This window comes from Euprymna scolopes, chromosome 12 (genome assembly GCF_053919585.1).
Source record: "Euprymna scolopes isolate OS-2025 chromosome 12, ASM5391958v1, whole genome shotgun sequence".
Taxonomy (NCBI): domain Eukaryota; kingdom Metazoa; phylum Mollusca; class Cephalopoda; order Sepiida; family Sepiolidae; genus Euprymna; species Euprymna scolopes.
Window position 1 is genome coordinate 34,130,538 of NC_136493.1, and position 17,716 is coordinate 34,148,253.

A 17,716-nucleotide genomic window follows, 5' to 3' on the forward strand; every position below is an offset into this window, starting at 1 on the left:
CGTTTCATTATCAGCACGGTGAACTGATATCAAGTTTGAAGTTAAAAAAATGTTACAATATTAAAATATCGTTATTTCCATGCGATGAGCAAAGCTTCTTTCTTAGAACTGCATGCCTTTGGAACACACGTTTCCATTTGCCTGCTTCCCAGCTGACTACAACTTGGTTGTCTTCAAGTCCAATATAAACAAATCCTTGATGAACCAACCCCTTAAGTAATCCAATTTACCAAACCTCTATTACCAGCGATTACTACAATATTATCCGATTGACTACTGTACACTTTATAACCCTTATCCTCGAGTGGCCTCTGGGTCTTGATAAGTGGTGACTCCTATATAAAAAAAAAATAGCATCATGAACTATGGCATAACAGATAAAGTATTAAGTAAAATTCAGTCCTAGAAGACATTCTTTTGGAGGTTGAAGGTTCAATCCTCAGTGCAGGTGAGGCGATACTATAAATACAATTGCAAATTACTTCAATGTGGCTGACAGAACAAGAGCATGCTATACACGTGGATTATATAAAGAGTTTTATTTGTAATTCTATCCAAATAATGACAGAAAGATTCCCGAGTTCCTACAACTAAAGAAGGTGGGGTTTACATCAAACAAAAACTTGTGAGAATAGCATGGATGAGAACAGTAGTTTGAATGATCCAAATAATACAAATTATCAATCCTCATCTAAAAAGTTCAGACATATAAATAAAATAGTTATGTTTTTATTATCACACCCATCGCAAGTTTAACCTCTCCGCCCCTGTTAAGTGTTGAATCATATGTGAAACAAAGATTGCGGTAGTAAATCAAATCGCCGAAGAATCAATGCAGGCAGAATCTCGAGTGTTGAGTAATTCTTAATAACAAAGATAGCAGCGAAGAATCAATGCAGTCACGATTCAGGCGTTTCAAGACATAGGTTGACAGTGAACTTGCTTGAATTCAATTCGATATTTTTATAATGAGGTTGGAGGCTTCTCATTGGTTGATTGTTCTAACCGTCATTTATAAATAAGATCATCGAAATCAGTGGGGTCATACCACCATTATTAATCAAAAACATTTAAATATGCCCCCCCCCCCAAAAAAAAAAAAAATTCTACTCTTTTGGGCGATTACATGTAAACAGTCTGACAAAATATCTGAAAAAAAAAAAAAAATAAATAAATAAATGAAGAAATATTTTAGATTTTAGAATAGAGGATTACTTTTCTCAAAAATCTAATGTAAAATGATCACTTACTTCCTGGCCAGTTGACAGTAAATTTCAAAACCGATAAACAAGAATTTGTTGCCAAATGCAGATAACTAAATATTCGCTTTGTTATTTATGTATAAAAGTTTTCAGGGAACAATTATTTACAGCATGCATTCTTTCAACGTGACCATACTATCTAAGTCTTCTCTTCTGCAGCACTTCCTTATACACTCTAGATCTAATCTTTCTCTCAGATCATCAGATCTAAACTTATCTTTAAGACTCACATTGGACACCAACCGTATCACTCTCATATATTTTTCCATGCAACACATCTTCAACCCTCACTGTCCACACTGACATCAAACCATACACTTATTATCTATATAGACACACGACGGTTCTTCTCCATGAAATTCTTTATTTGGCCAATCAACTCTAATGTTCTGACTTCCTTACTTCTCCCACACCTCTCATCATCCCTCACAGACTCTTTTTGCTTTCCTTGAATCCCTTATGCAACTCAAAAACTGATGCTCCGTTCATGCAAAATGGTCTAAAAGCAGACTGAAACATTCCAAACGTTTCTCTGGAATGTTTTGAAGTTTAAAACAGAATTTTATTGCATAATGTTCTTCTAAAGTGTCCTCACGTCCAGATTGCATTTTTGAAATTCACCAGCTGTGACAATCAGACTTTGGTAGAATGTATCCCAATTTCTGCTGTAGCTGTTCATTTGAACATGAAATCATGAAAATTGAAGGCACCTCATATATATTTCCAATAAACTCTGAAACAAAAATAAAAATAAGCAAATCGTGTTATTAAAACTTTGTCATATTATTTGCTTTTTATGTGCTGGTGCACGCATTTCTGATTCCGGTTTGATTTCTAAATAGATACATTACATATTTTAAGCCTGAGCAACAAAAGTCAAAATATATGAATATTTTATATAAACATTTGTATCAAATTGTGACCTTGACGTTTTTTTTTCAATTTGGAGAGAGAAAAAAAAACTAACCTATTTGAATTGGAACATATATATCTTAAGTAAGGAATTATTCTGAACTTGAATCCAAGAGCATACTATGGAATAATGCAAAGTAATATTTTAAGTGGCTTTTTTATGAATTATACATATAAAAAAAATGGTAAGAAGTGCGCTTTTTCAAATGTGATTTTCTGATATGCAATGGCAATCTGTTACTTAATCTCACCATAATGCACCCTATAAAAGATGTCAGAAACAATGTAAGCAAAATAGGATAGAAATACAATCAGGAAAAAACAAAAATTAATAAAAGCAAGGAGTTTCAATATGAAACCCATTTGTAATAAGTAAGTAGTTTTTAGACATTGTTCATTTCTAAAACTTTGACATAAACGTTAGCTACCAAGGTGAAAATATATATATATATATATATATATATATATATATATATATATATATATATATATATATATATATATAACTATTAAATCCCTGAAACAGTGTTTCATGGTAGACAGCCGATGATACCTGAAATAACTCTAAGACTATCGTGAGTTCGAGAGAGCAAGTTGATACATTGATTGCAGGTGATTGAATGACTTACCGACAAATAGTTTCTCAACGAATGATAAAAAATATAAAAAAATTAAATAAGTTTTTTATATAGTTTTAAAGGTTAAAAAACTTCCAAGACTTGTGCTCGCTCGAGGTACATATCTCCAATCCAACTAACCTAACAAGCAGCAAAAACCATAACCGTAGAGTTCTCCAGATGCCGGAACGCCTTCTAATAGTTTTTTTCCTTTGGACTGATAGACTTTGGAATCCCCTTAGGTTTCTGCATCTCTGCCAATACTAATTTGCAGAAATTTAAATTACAAAGGACACACCTACTTCACGTACAGTTTCTTTGTTTATATATATATATACGAGAGTTTTTAATAAATACGAACAATTATATTTATGCCTACAGACATTAATATTTCATACTTACACAATCATCAGTGTAGAAAGTGATAATTACTGCTGGTCGGGAGATTTCGCTACTAAGTTAATTTTGATTTCGTAGGTTAGTATTCTACCTTAATGCCACGAGCAATTAACACAAAAATTGAGTGAAATTATGTGCCTATAAATGCCAAATCAGCGGCCATACATAGTAAACAATCAGAGAGTATTCAACGACCAGAAGTCAGAATATCGCATTTGCGCTACAGTTGCCCGCTTTTTCTTAATTCTTTAAAAAAGGTTCAACTTTACTTTCTTAAAGGGGCTTTATAACTATAGTATTTTGAAATAAAGATTAACAATTTATATATATATATATATATATATATATATATATATATATAATAAAAAAATAATTTATTATGTATGATAAATAAAGAGTAAATTATCGTTATATCACTTTGGAAGATTCAACTGAATATTAAAAAAAATAGATACACTTGGACTTAATGGGTTAAAACAGAAATAAAATAATTTGTTGCTGAACATCTCCAAACATAACATTAACTTTACAACATACCTTTTTATGTAAACTGCTTTGTTCCTTACTGAAACCTTATTTTATGAACGAAACATAAGTTCAACTTTACAACATACCTTTTTATGTAAACTGCTTTGTTCCTTACTGAAACCTTATTTTATGAACTAAACATTAACTTTACAACATACCTTTTTATGTAAATTGCTTTGTTCCTTACTGAAACCTTATTTTATGAACGAAACATAAGGATTCGGTTAAGTGTATATCACAACATTTTTTCTATAATGTTTAATTTCTGATAACGTATTAAAGTAAACGTCTTTACACACAGAGATCTTAGATACTCGAGGATAATGTCTAGTAGGCATTTAAGTTCTTATCTTGAATGTATAACATCTTCATTTCTAAAGTATATCACATGTACTCAGTGTCATATTTATCGGAGAGTCAATATTTCGTATTCTGAATAAAATAAATAACCTTCTTCTTTCCAATTTGTATTTTAATTCACTAGCGAGGGAGGGAGTGCCTGGGCGTAAAATACGTTTAGATATGATATTTTAATTTGTCCAGATTTCGTATATATTATTATAGAGTTATGATTTCAAAAGTCAAAAAAAAAAAAGTATTTAGGTGCCGTCAGCTAGAATCGAAACTGAAACTGTAGCATTCAAAGCTGGTGACGTTACCACTGTACAAATATGATACGCATATAAACTGATTGAAAGTTAAAAAATTAAAATGAACTAAGATGAATGTGCAAAATATATAACGATTTTTTCAATTTTGACGCATTAAAAACAATTTTAACCGGCTAAAGACCCATAAAACCCGTAAAAAATCCAATCATTTGAGGCCCCTAGTGACACTGTGCAACTTTTAGTTTCGGAGGAGATAGAGTTTGAAAATATGGAGACAGACAGACATATAGCCGTTTATATATTAGATTTTTTGTCATTACACAAAGTTTCAGCTCAATAGGGAAAAAATTTAGATACCCTGGGATTTAATGGGTTGTGAAAAACAATATTCTGAATTTATACTGAACTTGAGTAGAAGAGAATGCTATGAAATAATGGATTGCTTTTTTTTATGAAATGTACGCGTAAAAGGTGTTAAAATGGCTGTATATTCTCTAATCCTATCATAATACATCTTGAAAAATAAATGTTTTGCTGATCTTGTTTTTGTTATAACAAGATAGAAATAAATCAAGAGAAAACACTTAATGGAAGAAGAAGAAGAAGAAGAAGAAGAAGAAGAAGAAGAAGAAGAAGAAGAAGAAGAAGAAGAAGAAGAAAGTAGTTTGAATATGAAGTTCATTCCTAAGAAATAAGTAGCTTTTGGACGTTTTTCATTTTTCACATTTTAACACAAACATTAGCTTTTAGCAATCAGTTAGGATGAAAACAGAGATGTTCTTAGAGTTTAGAGTAAAATCCTTTCATTAAGTTGACAGATGATACAAAGAAGTCGATATTAGTAAATTTTGGGCTCCTAATGCAGTTACTGATCCGCGCTATTTTTTAAATCGTATTTCCAAGTTTAATTAAAGTTTTATGATATGTTTTTAATCATGTGCAAGCGACTCTATAAGTCACTCCGTCGGTCCGTCTGTCCGTAATACTTTTGTGCTTGGCCTTTTTGGTTAAGATAAAAGGTCTGTTGTAAATAGATGCTGTTCTTAGCTTTGTAAGCTTTTCTTGGCCTTTTGGCCAAGATCAAAGTGTCTTTCCGAGATTTTACTTTAAAATTTTTTAATTTTATATTGAATTTTTTTGAATTGTAATTTTTCTTTAAACAGAATAAATTAAAGATGAAGATCAAAGTGTAGTATCCGTCAAAGGTCTGTTGTTAATAGATTAATAGATGCTGTTCTTAGCTTTTTAAGCTTTTCTTGGCCTTTTGGCCAAGATCAAAGTGTAACATGCTGTACTTATGTTTGTAACTTTGTGATATAAAGTGGGGGATCACTTTTCTGTATTAATTTAATGTAAAATGATCACCCACTTTACAACCAGTCAGTCTCAAAGCCATTCAAGTAATTCTCCAGATCATTCAAGTTGTTTCTGAAGGATTCCAGTTATTTTTTAAGCATTCAACTCATTCTTAAGGTCATTCAGTTCATCCTTAAGTTCATTAAAATCATTCTTAGTCATTTACTTTTTATTTATTTAAGTCATTTCAGCCCATTTTTCGGTCATTTTAGTTTATCTTTAAGAATTTCATCTCAATCCTACATTCACGCATTCATTCATTACACGAGAGCACGTGACTAATGGCTATCGGCCTTGTTTTTATTCAATTGTAAGGTTAAAGTACAGAATAGGTGCAATCCACCCTCCCCTCCCCATGTTAAGAATGGCTTTTTAAATAAAAACGTTATTATTTCAGCACGGATCATTAAGTGCATGAGTACCAATATCACTCTTCTCAATAAGATCAAGCACGAGTTGAGCTTAATTTTTAACTCTCCAGCTCTTATTCAGTATCAATTTGATTTTTTTTTTAAATGGTTGAAAACAAATCTATAACACAAGTGAGTCTTATACAGCATAATCACGTTGACATGTCGGTTCTCATGAGATCAACAAAGTTTAGCAACGTTGAACTTGGTCAATACCAGATGAGTGACCATTTGGGAATATCAGCCGCTGGATGTTAGAGAAACTCGACATCTCCTCGCAAAATCCTAACATCGCCAATTCCCATGACCAAGATATAGATGTAAAAATCATTCAAGACACGACAAAGGAAAAAGGCAATGATCATCCGTGAACGTAACGAGTATTTCTTTCCGAAAGATAAAGTGTTGAGAAATGTATTTGCAGCGAAAGTTCAATTAAAGGAGGATAATTCAGTTGGCGATTAAGTAAATTACTATCAGATACAACATAATTATATTGGCACACCAGTTCTCATTAGATCACCGAAGTTAAGCAATGTTTAGCCTGGTCAGTACCAGATGGGTAATCATTTGAAAATACCAGGCGCTGTATGTAGGTGAACCTCAACACCTTCCTACAAGAACTGCAAAAACCTAATGTCGTTATCTCCTCTAGCCGGGATATACATGCAAGCTGTAACCGCTTGTGTATTTAAATTTCCCTAGACTTTTCTCCCTTTGGAGGAAGCCGGTTCAGCTAGCCCAGGATGAATTTCATGTGATTACTTGTCTACATTTTCATGTCATAAAAATCAGCAAAATCTTATTAAAATGGCATTTTTTGTGCAGTAATTTCATATGCTTCTCTTGTATTAAATCAAATACAAAACAGAACCTGTGGAAGTTCCCCATATGTAATATATTGATGTTGCCATTCTGTGGATGTTCAGCGTAAATGAAGACGCCCTGATATTATTGTAGCTCTTTTGTTAAAACTGCAAAAGTATTTATCTAAGCTAGCAGGGACGCCTGGCATAGCCCAGTTGTTCGATGCTTCCGTTCAGTCTCAAAGGACAAAAGGTTACCCACTGTAGGGGCAGCTGCACGTGTAATTGTGTGGCAAGGGTTGCGCAGTCTCTAACCACACCTCTCCTGAATCGGTATTGCTTGAGTCCAGTGGCAAGGTGAGGTTCAGGACGACTGGAAACAATACTGAGATAAGTGGAGACCACGTACAGCACGTGGAAGTCTTAAATGGTCACCCATCTGGTACTGGCCAGGCTCATCGTTGCTTAACTTCGATGATCTGACAGAAACCGGTGTGTCAACGTGATTATGCCATATATAGCCACGTCGTAAAATACGCTTAAATATGATATTTTAATTTATGCAGATTTCGTATATGTTATTATAAAGTCAATTTTCTATCGATTTTTATATATTATAAAGTTGTGATTTCAAAAATAAAAAAAATATATCCATATGACTTGAGCACATCAACTTGAATCAAAACCGAAATAAAATTTATGAAGAAATATATATATATATATAACTTGAGTTCCTTCAGCTATAATCGAAACCAAAACCAAAACGTAGTAAAAATTATTGGTAAAATTATTTATAAAAAAAAATAGATGGCTTGCGTGCCATCAGCTATAATCGAAACCAAAACTAAAACTTGTGGTAAAATAATTTATTACAAGAAATGCAAGGTCATAACAAACAACAGTCACTCAAAAGAAAAATTATGTAAGTGTGATACACAAAATAACACACACGCTATCGTATTAATATATAGATTGTTGAAGTCGAATAATTTTCTGTGATCTCTTCTGCTCCAACACTGGTTTTATTTATCTTTTTAAAGCAGTAAATTTTGTTATCAATGGAGACACTGAATTATACAGGGTGGCCCACTTAAAAGTAGCCCAGAAAAATGTAGTAGAGAGGAGCAACATTCTTTTATTGTTTAAATTACATGTAGTGTAATAAAAGATGCTGAAAGTGCTCCCCCGTTTACATCTCTGCATTTCCGGGCACGTTTAACAACGTTTGCAGATACTGCCTGGAGACCTTCTCTGGTGATTCTCCTGATAACGTTGGTACTGTACTCCTTTAGCCAGTCTAGATTGTGAGAATTATTTGCATAATTTTTTTTGTTTTAAAGTCCCCCAAGGATAAAAATCACATGATGACAAGTCCAGGGAACGTGGTGGCCATAACCCTTTGCTTATTGTTCTCTCTTCCGTAAACATGTCATGAACTCGTGTTGGTGATCTGTGAGACGTGTGGCTTGTAGCGCCATCTTGTGGAAAAATAATTGCATTTTGTCTTGTGGTGTCATTAGAGAGATCAGGCTACTTTTAAGTGGGCCACCCTGTGTTTCAGAGTCTCGTTGAATTACCTTTAATTAGAGCAATCTTTGAGAACGTCATCAGTGCTGTTATTCCCACGTCACTGAAAGTTTCGGGTCTGGAAACTTCCTCGTTAGGTGACCCTGACCGGACACAAACAGCAGATATAGCTGTGAGTATGGACCGAATGTAATCAACATTAAATTTATACTCAGCGCTAAATTTCCTGCTTATGGTTGTCTATTTTATTGACATTAAAAAAAAAAAAAAACGGCATTTCAACTTAGATGTTTGATGTCATCATTTAAGAGTGATTAGTTGTAAAAAAAAAAACACATTGTGTTTTGTCACATGGTTATTTCTCTTTTCTTTCCTATTTTAAATTTAATTGTTTTCTGAAGGATTTTAATTCCTTTCTCGCTATTTGTACTTCTTCACTCTGCCTATCCCGACAGTATACTTTGTTTTTTTTTTAATTTTTTTATTTTTTATGGCCAAATCTCTCCAGCATATAGTTTAATTATCGTTTGGAATCGTCGTTTTTTTTTTTTATTTATTTTTTTTTTTTTTTAAATTTTCTTCCTTTGATGATTATAACGTTAGATATAGAGCAGGCAAACCAGTTGTCAACATTGCCCTACTTTTTATTGAAACCAACCGAGAGCTCTTTTTAGTATCCTCTTTGTTCTCTTAAGTGCAATTATCTGGATCTCTTTTGCACTTGGTTCACCAGGAATATTAGGTTAGACTTCAGGTTCTTCTTCATAAACCCTGTGGCACCTATAATAACTGGTATGATTGATATCTCCCTAAGATTCCAATTTCTTTTTATATCATGCATGAGACCTTGATATTCAGTCTGTTTCTCCCTTTCAGCTCTGTTCAAACCTCCATCATTAGGGACACTTGCCTGCAGACGTGGCTTGGACGATATTGCATACGTCTTCATCAAAGTCACACCAGATTTTTTTGTCGTTTGCTGGAGGCATATAATCATGTGAGACACTGCTGTGTTCGGCAAAATCTGAGTCCACACTAGGAAATACTGGTCGCTGTGTCTGACATATATTGATACAAATAATTTTTCTTTGATGAGGTAAGAGATATATGTATATATAAAAAAAATGTTTCTTCTTCGTTATTGAAGCGAAATCCAACAGCCGGAAAAAAAAAATAGTTTTCATTAAAAAAAACAAAACAATAATTACTTACTGTTTTTATCAATTTCAACAATAAGTAATGTTATCTTCCTAATTGTTATGCCACAGTTAAGTCAAATATTTCTGGAATATTACATAAAACACGTATCTTCATGATTCACCGAAAAAATTATTTCGCTATGTTTTGTCACGTGTGACGTAAACACAAGGGAAATAACTCAGTTTGAATTGGTCTAAGTTTTTGACAGTTTGCAAAAATTAATTACCTTCCTTGTTAATATCCGCGCTCTTCAGTTACTATGTTATGCTAAAATTGCTAATTTCTTTGAAAACTATTTTCTTTAATAAGTAGTTATCTATATGTTCGTTTTTCGTAATTTTGTGGATATTTTCATTACTGCGACATACCAATTCAGTAGATACTATTGGTTTCACTCGAAACTCAATATTTCAATTTTCGAATTTCGCTACAACAAGGAAGAACCATCAATTTTGTTTAAATAATTTTAATAGCATAACTAGAATTAGAACTAAAAACGTACAAATGAAACGCTGTCGATTCTCCATGATTTGTGGTTAACACATGCTATATTAATCCGCGAATCAGAGAGGAGAAAATAAAAGATTGCTCTGCATAAAAGTAGATCTGGTAATGACAATCACTAAGTCGTTAATAAGAGGACTGAAAAACTGAAAATGTCAAGTTCGATCTAGTTCGTCTAGCAGAAACACTTTAATCAAACCAATACCTGACCTAATGTCTAACCTCCTGGAAAGGCGGTAAATAAAATGACAAAGAGAGAGTCATTAAAATGATGCCAATTTATCATTTTGTAAATTAGGACGAATGGTTTAAAATCCATAGAAATCAACTTAGTAGAATGTAAAAATCGACTGAATATAGTTAAATTTTGGGATATTATTTAGTAAACAAAAATCTAGAAAACTAGCAGATGTAACCGGCGTTATCCGGTTTAAAACGTAACGTTAAATTCTTTAAAAAATATGAAGTAAAAGAAAAAAATGGAAAGAAAATGAGACATGTGCATGCGAGTATTATGTCTTTTCTAAACAGTTCACCTCTTGTAAGTAAAAAAGTGTTCGAGCTGAGATTGAAACCAAAACCTAAAGACAGTGAGTCAAGTACGATAACCATTAAACCAGCTTGACACGTATTTAAAAAGTGTTTCCAAACCTACTTATTCTTAACATAAGGAAGCTGCCATGATAACAATGAACATGCACAGTTGTGAAACAGTAGACAAACAGATAAAAATCCGATGCCCTCCCCCAATTACCAATTATTTCTATTTTGAGCCTTTAGCAGCCAGTTTTTCCGGATGAAAACTGATTAAAACGTTTTCCATATGTCTGAATACCCCATATATCAAATTTCAAGTCTGTAGATCAAAAATTTGTTGAGCATATAGGTTGAGAGTTGTTCTCACACACATTCTCACTTTTATAGATATATAGATACTGAAGTTGAGGGTTTTACATGCAGTTGTCCAAATAAAATATTAAAAAAATAAATTTGAAAAAGTCACGATTGTGGATTGATTCTTTTCTTTGACCATTGAAATTTAACTAACCAGTATATATATGCTCTGAAGCCGGAAAGGTAACTTCATTGAGCTTGTTTATCTGAATCAATTTAGACCATATTTTAAAGGATATATAGCTGAAAACATTTTTATATAAACCATATATATATATATATATATATATATATATATATATATATATATATATATATATATAATACTAACGTTTCTTGGCATAGCAGCAAAATATACATTTCCTGTTTCTTGGAAATTAATGGAAATACTTTTATCTTGGATACTTTTTTGTCTCTCGTTGTTCTGCCGCCAAGTTGTTTCATTCTGACAAAAAGTGTTCGGATTCCAATATTTAAACATGTATTTTTTGCTCTAGATTATTTTCTTGTTCTAAGCAGTTTTTTAATTCAATGCATGAAATTAAAGAAATTATAAGTTACTCCTATTTTTTTTAATTACTCCAATGTCTTTGATTATAAATTATCTATGATCATTTTGCAAAATTTTGTAGATTTTCTGTTCTTGGATAGCTTCGTTATATGAGTAGATGCCCCCCCCCCCCCAAAAAAAAAAATTAATGCCCACGGGGCCACCATTACGCCGCCCCATTCCTAACGCACTAGAGCAAAAGAAAAAAAAAACTGCTGAAAAATAAGCCAGACTCCAGAGAACAATGCTGGTTGTTGTCAGTGAGAAAGTGTAAAAACTCCCACCACAAGCAAGAACAACAACAATAATAATAATAATAAAAATTAAAAAATAATAATAAAAAAAATATATAGTAATAAGAAGAAAAATAAAAATAAGATAAAAAAAATATAATAATAATAATAATAATAATAATAATAATAATAATAAGAAGAAGAAGAAGAAGAAGAAGAAAAAAAGAAAAATACAGCTGAAATATTAAGGAAAACCCTTGAATGCGGAGAATAATACAATGAGCCACATGCATCCGCCAGGCAAACTGCTGCAGAGGCAAAACATGAAGAAGCGTTACATGGAACCAATAACATTGAAGCTACATATCAACAAATTCTCTATCCCCCCATCCCCTCCTATTGGACCCCCCCCCCGCAAAGAGTGATGCCAAATAGTCGAGAAGGCTCAAGGAGGATGGAAAGACCAAAGAAAGGGCGCTGACCAGACTTCAGCTGGACAAGTTTGGAGAGAATTGAGACCTAAAAGAAGCTTATTGTCACTCAAATTCCAGTGGAGACCAATGGCCGCTGCCAACGATAAATCAATGGTAAGCAGCTGTTGTGATAACACAAATTTATTTGCAAATGTTATTGAAAGAGATGGAAAGTACTGGAAATCTGGGGAGTCGTTGTCACTCAGCTTCCAGCGAACACCACAAGTTGTCCTCAAGGAGAGATATTTGATGATCTGTGTGAAAGCTCATTGTGAGCCAATAATAATAATAATAATAATAATAATAATAATAATAATAACAATAACAATAATAATAACAATAATAATAATGATAATAACAACAACAATAATAATAATAATAACAATAATAATAACAATAACAATAATAATAACAACAATAATAATAATAATAACAATAATAATAACAACAACAACAACAACAATAAAAATTAAAAAATAATAACAATAATAATAATAACAATAACAATAATAATAATAATAATAACAACAACAACAACAATAATAATAATAAAAATTAAAAAATAATAACAATAACAATAACAATAATAATAATAACAATAATAATAATAATAACAACAATAATAACAACAATAATAATAATAACAATAACAATAATAATAATAATAATAATAATAATAATCAGAAGAAGTCAAGAGTAATAATAGTAGAGTACTAGGAACAATCCCGAAAAACTTCGAAAAAAAAAAAAAAAATGGAAGAGATTAGAATCAAAGGGATGGCTGAGAAGATACAACGAATTACAATGATGAAAACGATTAAAATATTAAGGAAAATAATTGAATGAAGAGACTAATACACATGAGCTAAAGGCGCAAGCCGGACGTGTAACAGCTGCTAAAGATGTAAAACACCAAGAAACACCAAATAGAATCAAGAAAACTAACTATATAACTGTAATTTAACCCCTCACCTCCGCAAAAAAATTGTCAACATCATCTAGTGTCACGCCAAATAGTCAAGGAGGGTCAAGGAGAATGGAAATTCTCAGGAAAGAAAGCACGAACCAGACCTCCACTGAATAGGTGCGAAGAGGATTGGGACTTTGGGGATGCTTATTGCCACCCAAATTCCAGTGAAGACCAATGGTCGCTGCCAACGAGAAGTAAATGCTAAACGTCTGTTGCGATAACACAAATTAATTTGCAAAGATTATCAAAAGAGGTGGCGAGTACTGGAAATTTGGGGAGACTTGTCATTCAGACTCCAGGGAACACCACAACTTCTAGTGAGTAAATAATAATAATAATAATAATAATAATAATAACCTGTCATAACTTTGACTTTTTTATGAAAATACTGATACAGTTTAGAGATTGGAATACAAATCTGGGTCGCATTTGAAATCTAGTGATTGTGTTAACACTTTGTGAGTTTTGAAAATTGGTAAGTAAAGTTATAAACTAAACGCTGGATTAGTTTTTTCATCAATGTAAGCGTCGTTTAAATTTGAATTAAGTCCGTTTCCTTCTTCTGCACAACATTGTTTCTGACCCACTAGAGAAAATTAAAAACTGCTGAACGATAAAAAAGTATAGATTTTCAATTTTATGTCACGTGGCAAATCTATTCGGTGAAAGCAATTGTAAAACAAGGATTATTGAATTATTGAAAGCATGAGATGCCTAAAGGCTATTAACACTTTTTGAATTGTAAGCCATGTTTATGTTCAGAAGAGTTTCCGGTGGGTAGTTATTCTATACAAGTCCTGGAGACGAAGAATTCTCAGTGGGCAACTGTTCTGTACTGGTTTCGGACTTTATAATTTTGCAGCCAAGGAGCAAATGATCCTTTTCGTGTTGAGGCGAAAAAATTATGCGTTGTGATGCTAAAAGGTTTAATTTTTATGGAGCAATTCTGCTTTCTGATTTGTTGATAGCAGAACGTGAATTAATTTGATTCGTCAGTTCCTATTAGTGTTTATAAATAGAATGTCCCAACTTTGAGGGAACATGCTCCATTCTATATAAAAGAAAATATTGCAACAACACCCATGGGGAAAAGACGATGAGAAGGACCACCAGGCGAGATGGCGTCAAGTTGTGTGGTAAGGCGAAAGGGACCTCAGCTTGACTATGGCAAAAAGGTGGCTAGAGGGACAGCCGTCATTGTTTGCAGGATAATAGAACCTACACGCATCAGAAATACTATGATACCGTAAAGAGATTCAAGTCTAAATAAAACAAAGGATCAGTCATTGATCAATGACTGATCAATCACAAATAATAATAGGGGTGGGGTTGAGCTTTTCTTAGTTTGGGTGTGTCTGAAAACATTTCGAGACTAGAAATAGAGGAATACAATGAAAATGTACGAAAATGTTTGTAAAATGTGTGAGGAAGGAATGTTCAACAAGGATGGCAGGTAAATGGCGAGTATCTAAGTCACAAAACTCCCGGGCAACGCCGGGTTTCCAGAGAGAGCGAGTGAATAACAAAACACGGATGTTAGAAGATGAATATTTATAGTAATAATAACAGCTGAAATTTAGTTTGAAAAAAAAAAAAAGTGGTAAATGTCGATATCGGAATACCCTGGTCAAATCACCGCTAAACATCGAATTGGAAATTCGAAAACAAATCAAGTGCGCTAAACAAGACAAAATCGTTACAAATAGTTTGAAAGCCGGTTAGAACATTTACAATTAACAATAACAAGGATGACCTTGATGTAAGGTTTGCAGAAAAACGAGGCTATGATATATTCACGTAAACAGACGAGTCATTGATGCAAGTTCGGTTCCAGACTGAAAATAATAGCCCAAAAGCTAATCCCTCTCAGCACACACAATAATTCTATGACACATAACAATGTGGAGCAACGTCACGCATGATCATGTGATGGCAAGTAGAAAAGCTTCATGTGCTGCAACTGTTAATCATGACGGTTTCTTAGAGTCAGGTGGAGAACTATTAATACACTAATACACTATCTGTGGAAAAAAAATAAGGAAGGCTCCAATGCCTGGAAGAATAGTGGAGGTCCGAGAAGGTCGGTTCTACCCAGAGGTGTTTTTGATTCTGCCATTTTACGTTGTTACAGGGAGGAGCGGTTAACTGACTCCCGAACGTCATTTGGTTCAGTGATTTGGTCATCGCCACTTCATTCAAGAGAATTCTGACTGGTGCTGATGTCGTCCATGTTTTGCGGTGTTCCCTGTCTGCCAGTAGTTTTCTTTCACTGGGTTTAAAGTGTTACGTGATGAGGTATGTCGCTAGCAATACCTCGGTGAGCACTTTCACTGTTACCTGTTGTTTGCCGACGTACATGCATCTTACAAGTTTGGGTGTGGTGTGAGGTATGCTGCGGAGGGGGGGGGGCTCTGTGGAATGCGGGGGTCCTTGGTTCCTTTCGGAGCTAGTGCACCATCTCACCAGAGAGTCAATGCGTCGTATTTTTTCAACTAGTGGTTATTTTCATGGAAAGTGTTCGACTGAGCTTCAATCTATGGTCCCCCCTCGCCAAACTTTCACAAGAAACACTCGTCTAGCTAAAAACGCTATCAATAATTTCCGCCATTCTTTATCTGTGCCTAAACCTAAACGTAGATTCCATGAAAAAAGCTTCTTTCTTAGAACTGCACGCCTGTGGAATTGTCTTCCGTTTTCCTGCTTTCCGGCTGACTACAATATAGTTGTCTTCAAGTCTAATGTAAACAAGTTCTTGATGAGTTGTTCCACTTAAGTTAACAAATTTGCCGAATTTTCATTACTAACGATTACTTTATTGTCACTCTTAACCCTTATCCTCGAGTGGTCTCTGGGCCTTGATAAGTGGTTATTCCTATGTAAAAAAGAAAATAATAATAATAAAAAAATAACTGACTCCCGAGTTTGGGTCACGAAATAGCGATCATTTTGCAACCTTTAAACCGGCTCCATCTCGGATCATCCAGCCCTACTATGGTCGGATTTAAATTTTCAGATTTGAGAAGTCATTAAACAGAGGTAGCAGCAGCAGTCATGATGATGACATGTTTTTTTTTTTGCTTTTTGTTTTTGTTGTCCTTATAAATTTGATCTTGATGTTTTTTCTAACTTTCAGTTTTAAGCACTAAATATTAGAAGTAATCAGAAAGGAATCTTACCTGAAGTGCCCGTAATATCTTTTGCTTTGAGATCCTTGGCCTTTTTCACTTCAATGATAAGTCTTCCAACTGCCGGTTGATAGCACAAGGATAACAGCACCTCACCAAGTTTGCCCTTTAAAACAAAAAAGAAACGAGACAGACATTTTATCAATTTTGTTTATAAATTATGATCGTCAAGCAAAAAAAAAAAAAAAAAAAATCGGTCTAAGGCCATAACGCCAAAGACACATCACTTCTTCTTAAGAAAATGTTCTGCACCCGCTGGTGTAGTTTGCCTATATGACCCCTGTGAATTTTATATTTAGTACTTATGCACTTAGGTTACCGTGCTGAAAAAAAACAACGTTATTATTTTGTAAGCCATTCTTAACATGGGGAAGAGAGGGTGTTTTGTAACTATTCTGTACTTTCACCTAACAATTTAATAAAAAGAAGATATCGTGAAACTTCAAATTTACTTGAAAATACAATTTTAAAAATAGCACGGTAACATAAGCACTGTATATTTTAAATAATTAATAATGAAAATACAATTTTAAAAATAGCACGGTAACATAAGCACTGTATATTTTAAACATTCGAAAATGTCGGTCAACACATAAATCTGAAAAGTTTTGTTGCAATGTGTTTATTTACAAAAATAATTAATAATGAAAATAAAATTTTGCCATTTACGAAGTTCAATATCTCCAAGCAAATCTAGAAAGCCATTCTTAACATGGTGGGCGGGGGGGGGGGGGTTAAATCTTTCTTTGTGCTAATGGAACTCTTCCAAAATGAACATAATTTGCTTGAGGATGCTAAAGTGTACGAGTGACAATTTTTTTTTAGATAAATAGAAAATAAATTAAAGAATTTTTTTTCAAATACCCAAATGAATATATTTTTTAAATTCATTAAAGAAAATATGTATTCATCTAAAAATATTAATTTTGTGATTAGAAATTTAATATTTTATTATGAATGTGCCTTTTGTCTAAAATTTATGTTATTTTTGTGTTTACAAATAATCAACTATGTGTACAATAATAGGTGATTATGGGAGAAAGCGAAAAAAGAGGAAGGGGAATTGAGTCAATGTAATCTAAATATTAATTTACTTGTCTGACGTCCGGTGTCACAAAAAAAAAAAAAAAAAAACATCATCATCGCAAACATTAATTAATGAGAAACAAATTACCTCCCTTTATAGTCGCACTTTATCAGTTAAAAATTATTAAAACCATTTCCTCTCTAAAAATTTTCGGTACTCATGCAGAGAGTGATCCGTGCTGAAATAATAATG

The 17,716-nt window shown here is 33.1% G+C and overlaps 1 protein-coding gene across 1 annotated transcript in view; it reads right to left on the minus strand.

Annotated features, from left to right (window-relative positions):
- LOC145291246 (synaptotagmin-7-like) overlaps window positions 1–17,716 on the minus strand; it is a 398,599-nt gene that overhangs the window by 179,293 nt on the left and 201,590 nt on the right. The window contains exon 3 of the mRNA XM_080136853.1: window positions 16,429–16,543. Within this exon, the coding sequence (XP_079992979.1) occupies window positions 16,429–16,543 (115 nt within the window). The remainder of the gene's footprint in view (window positions 1–16,428; window positions 16,544–17,716) is intronic.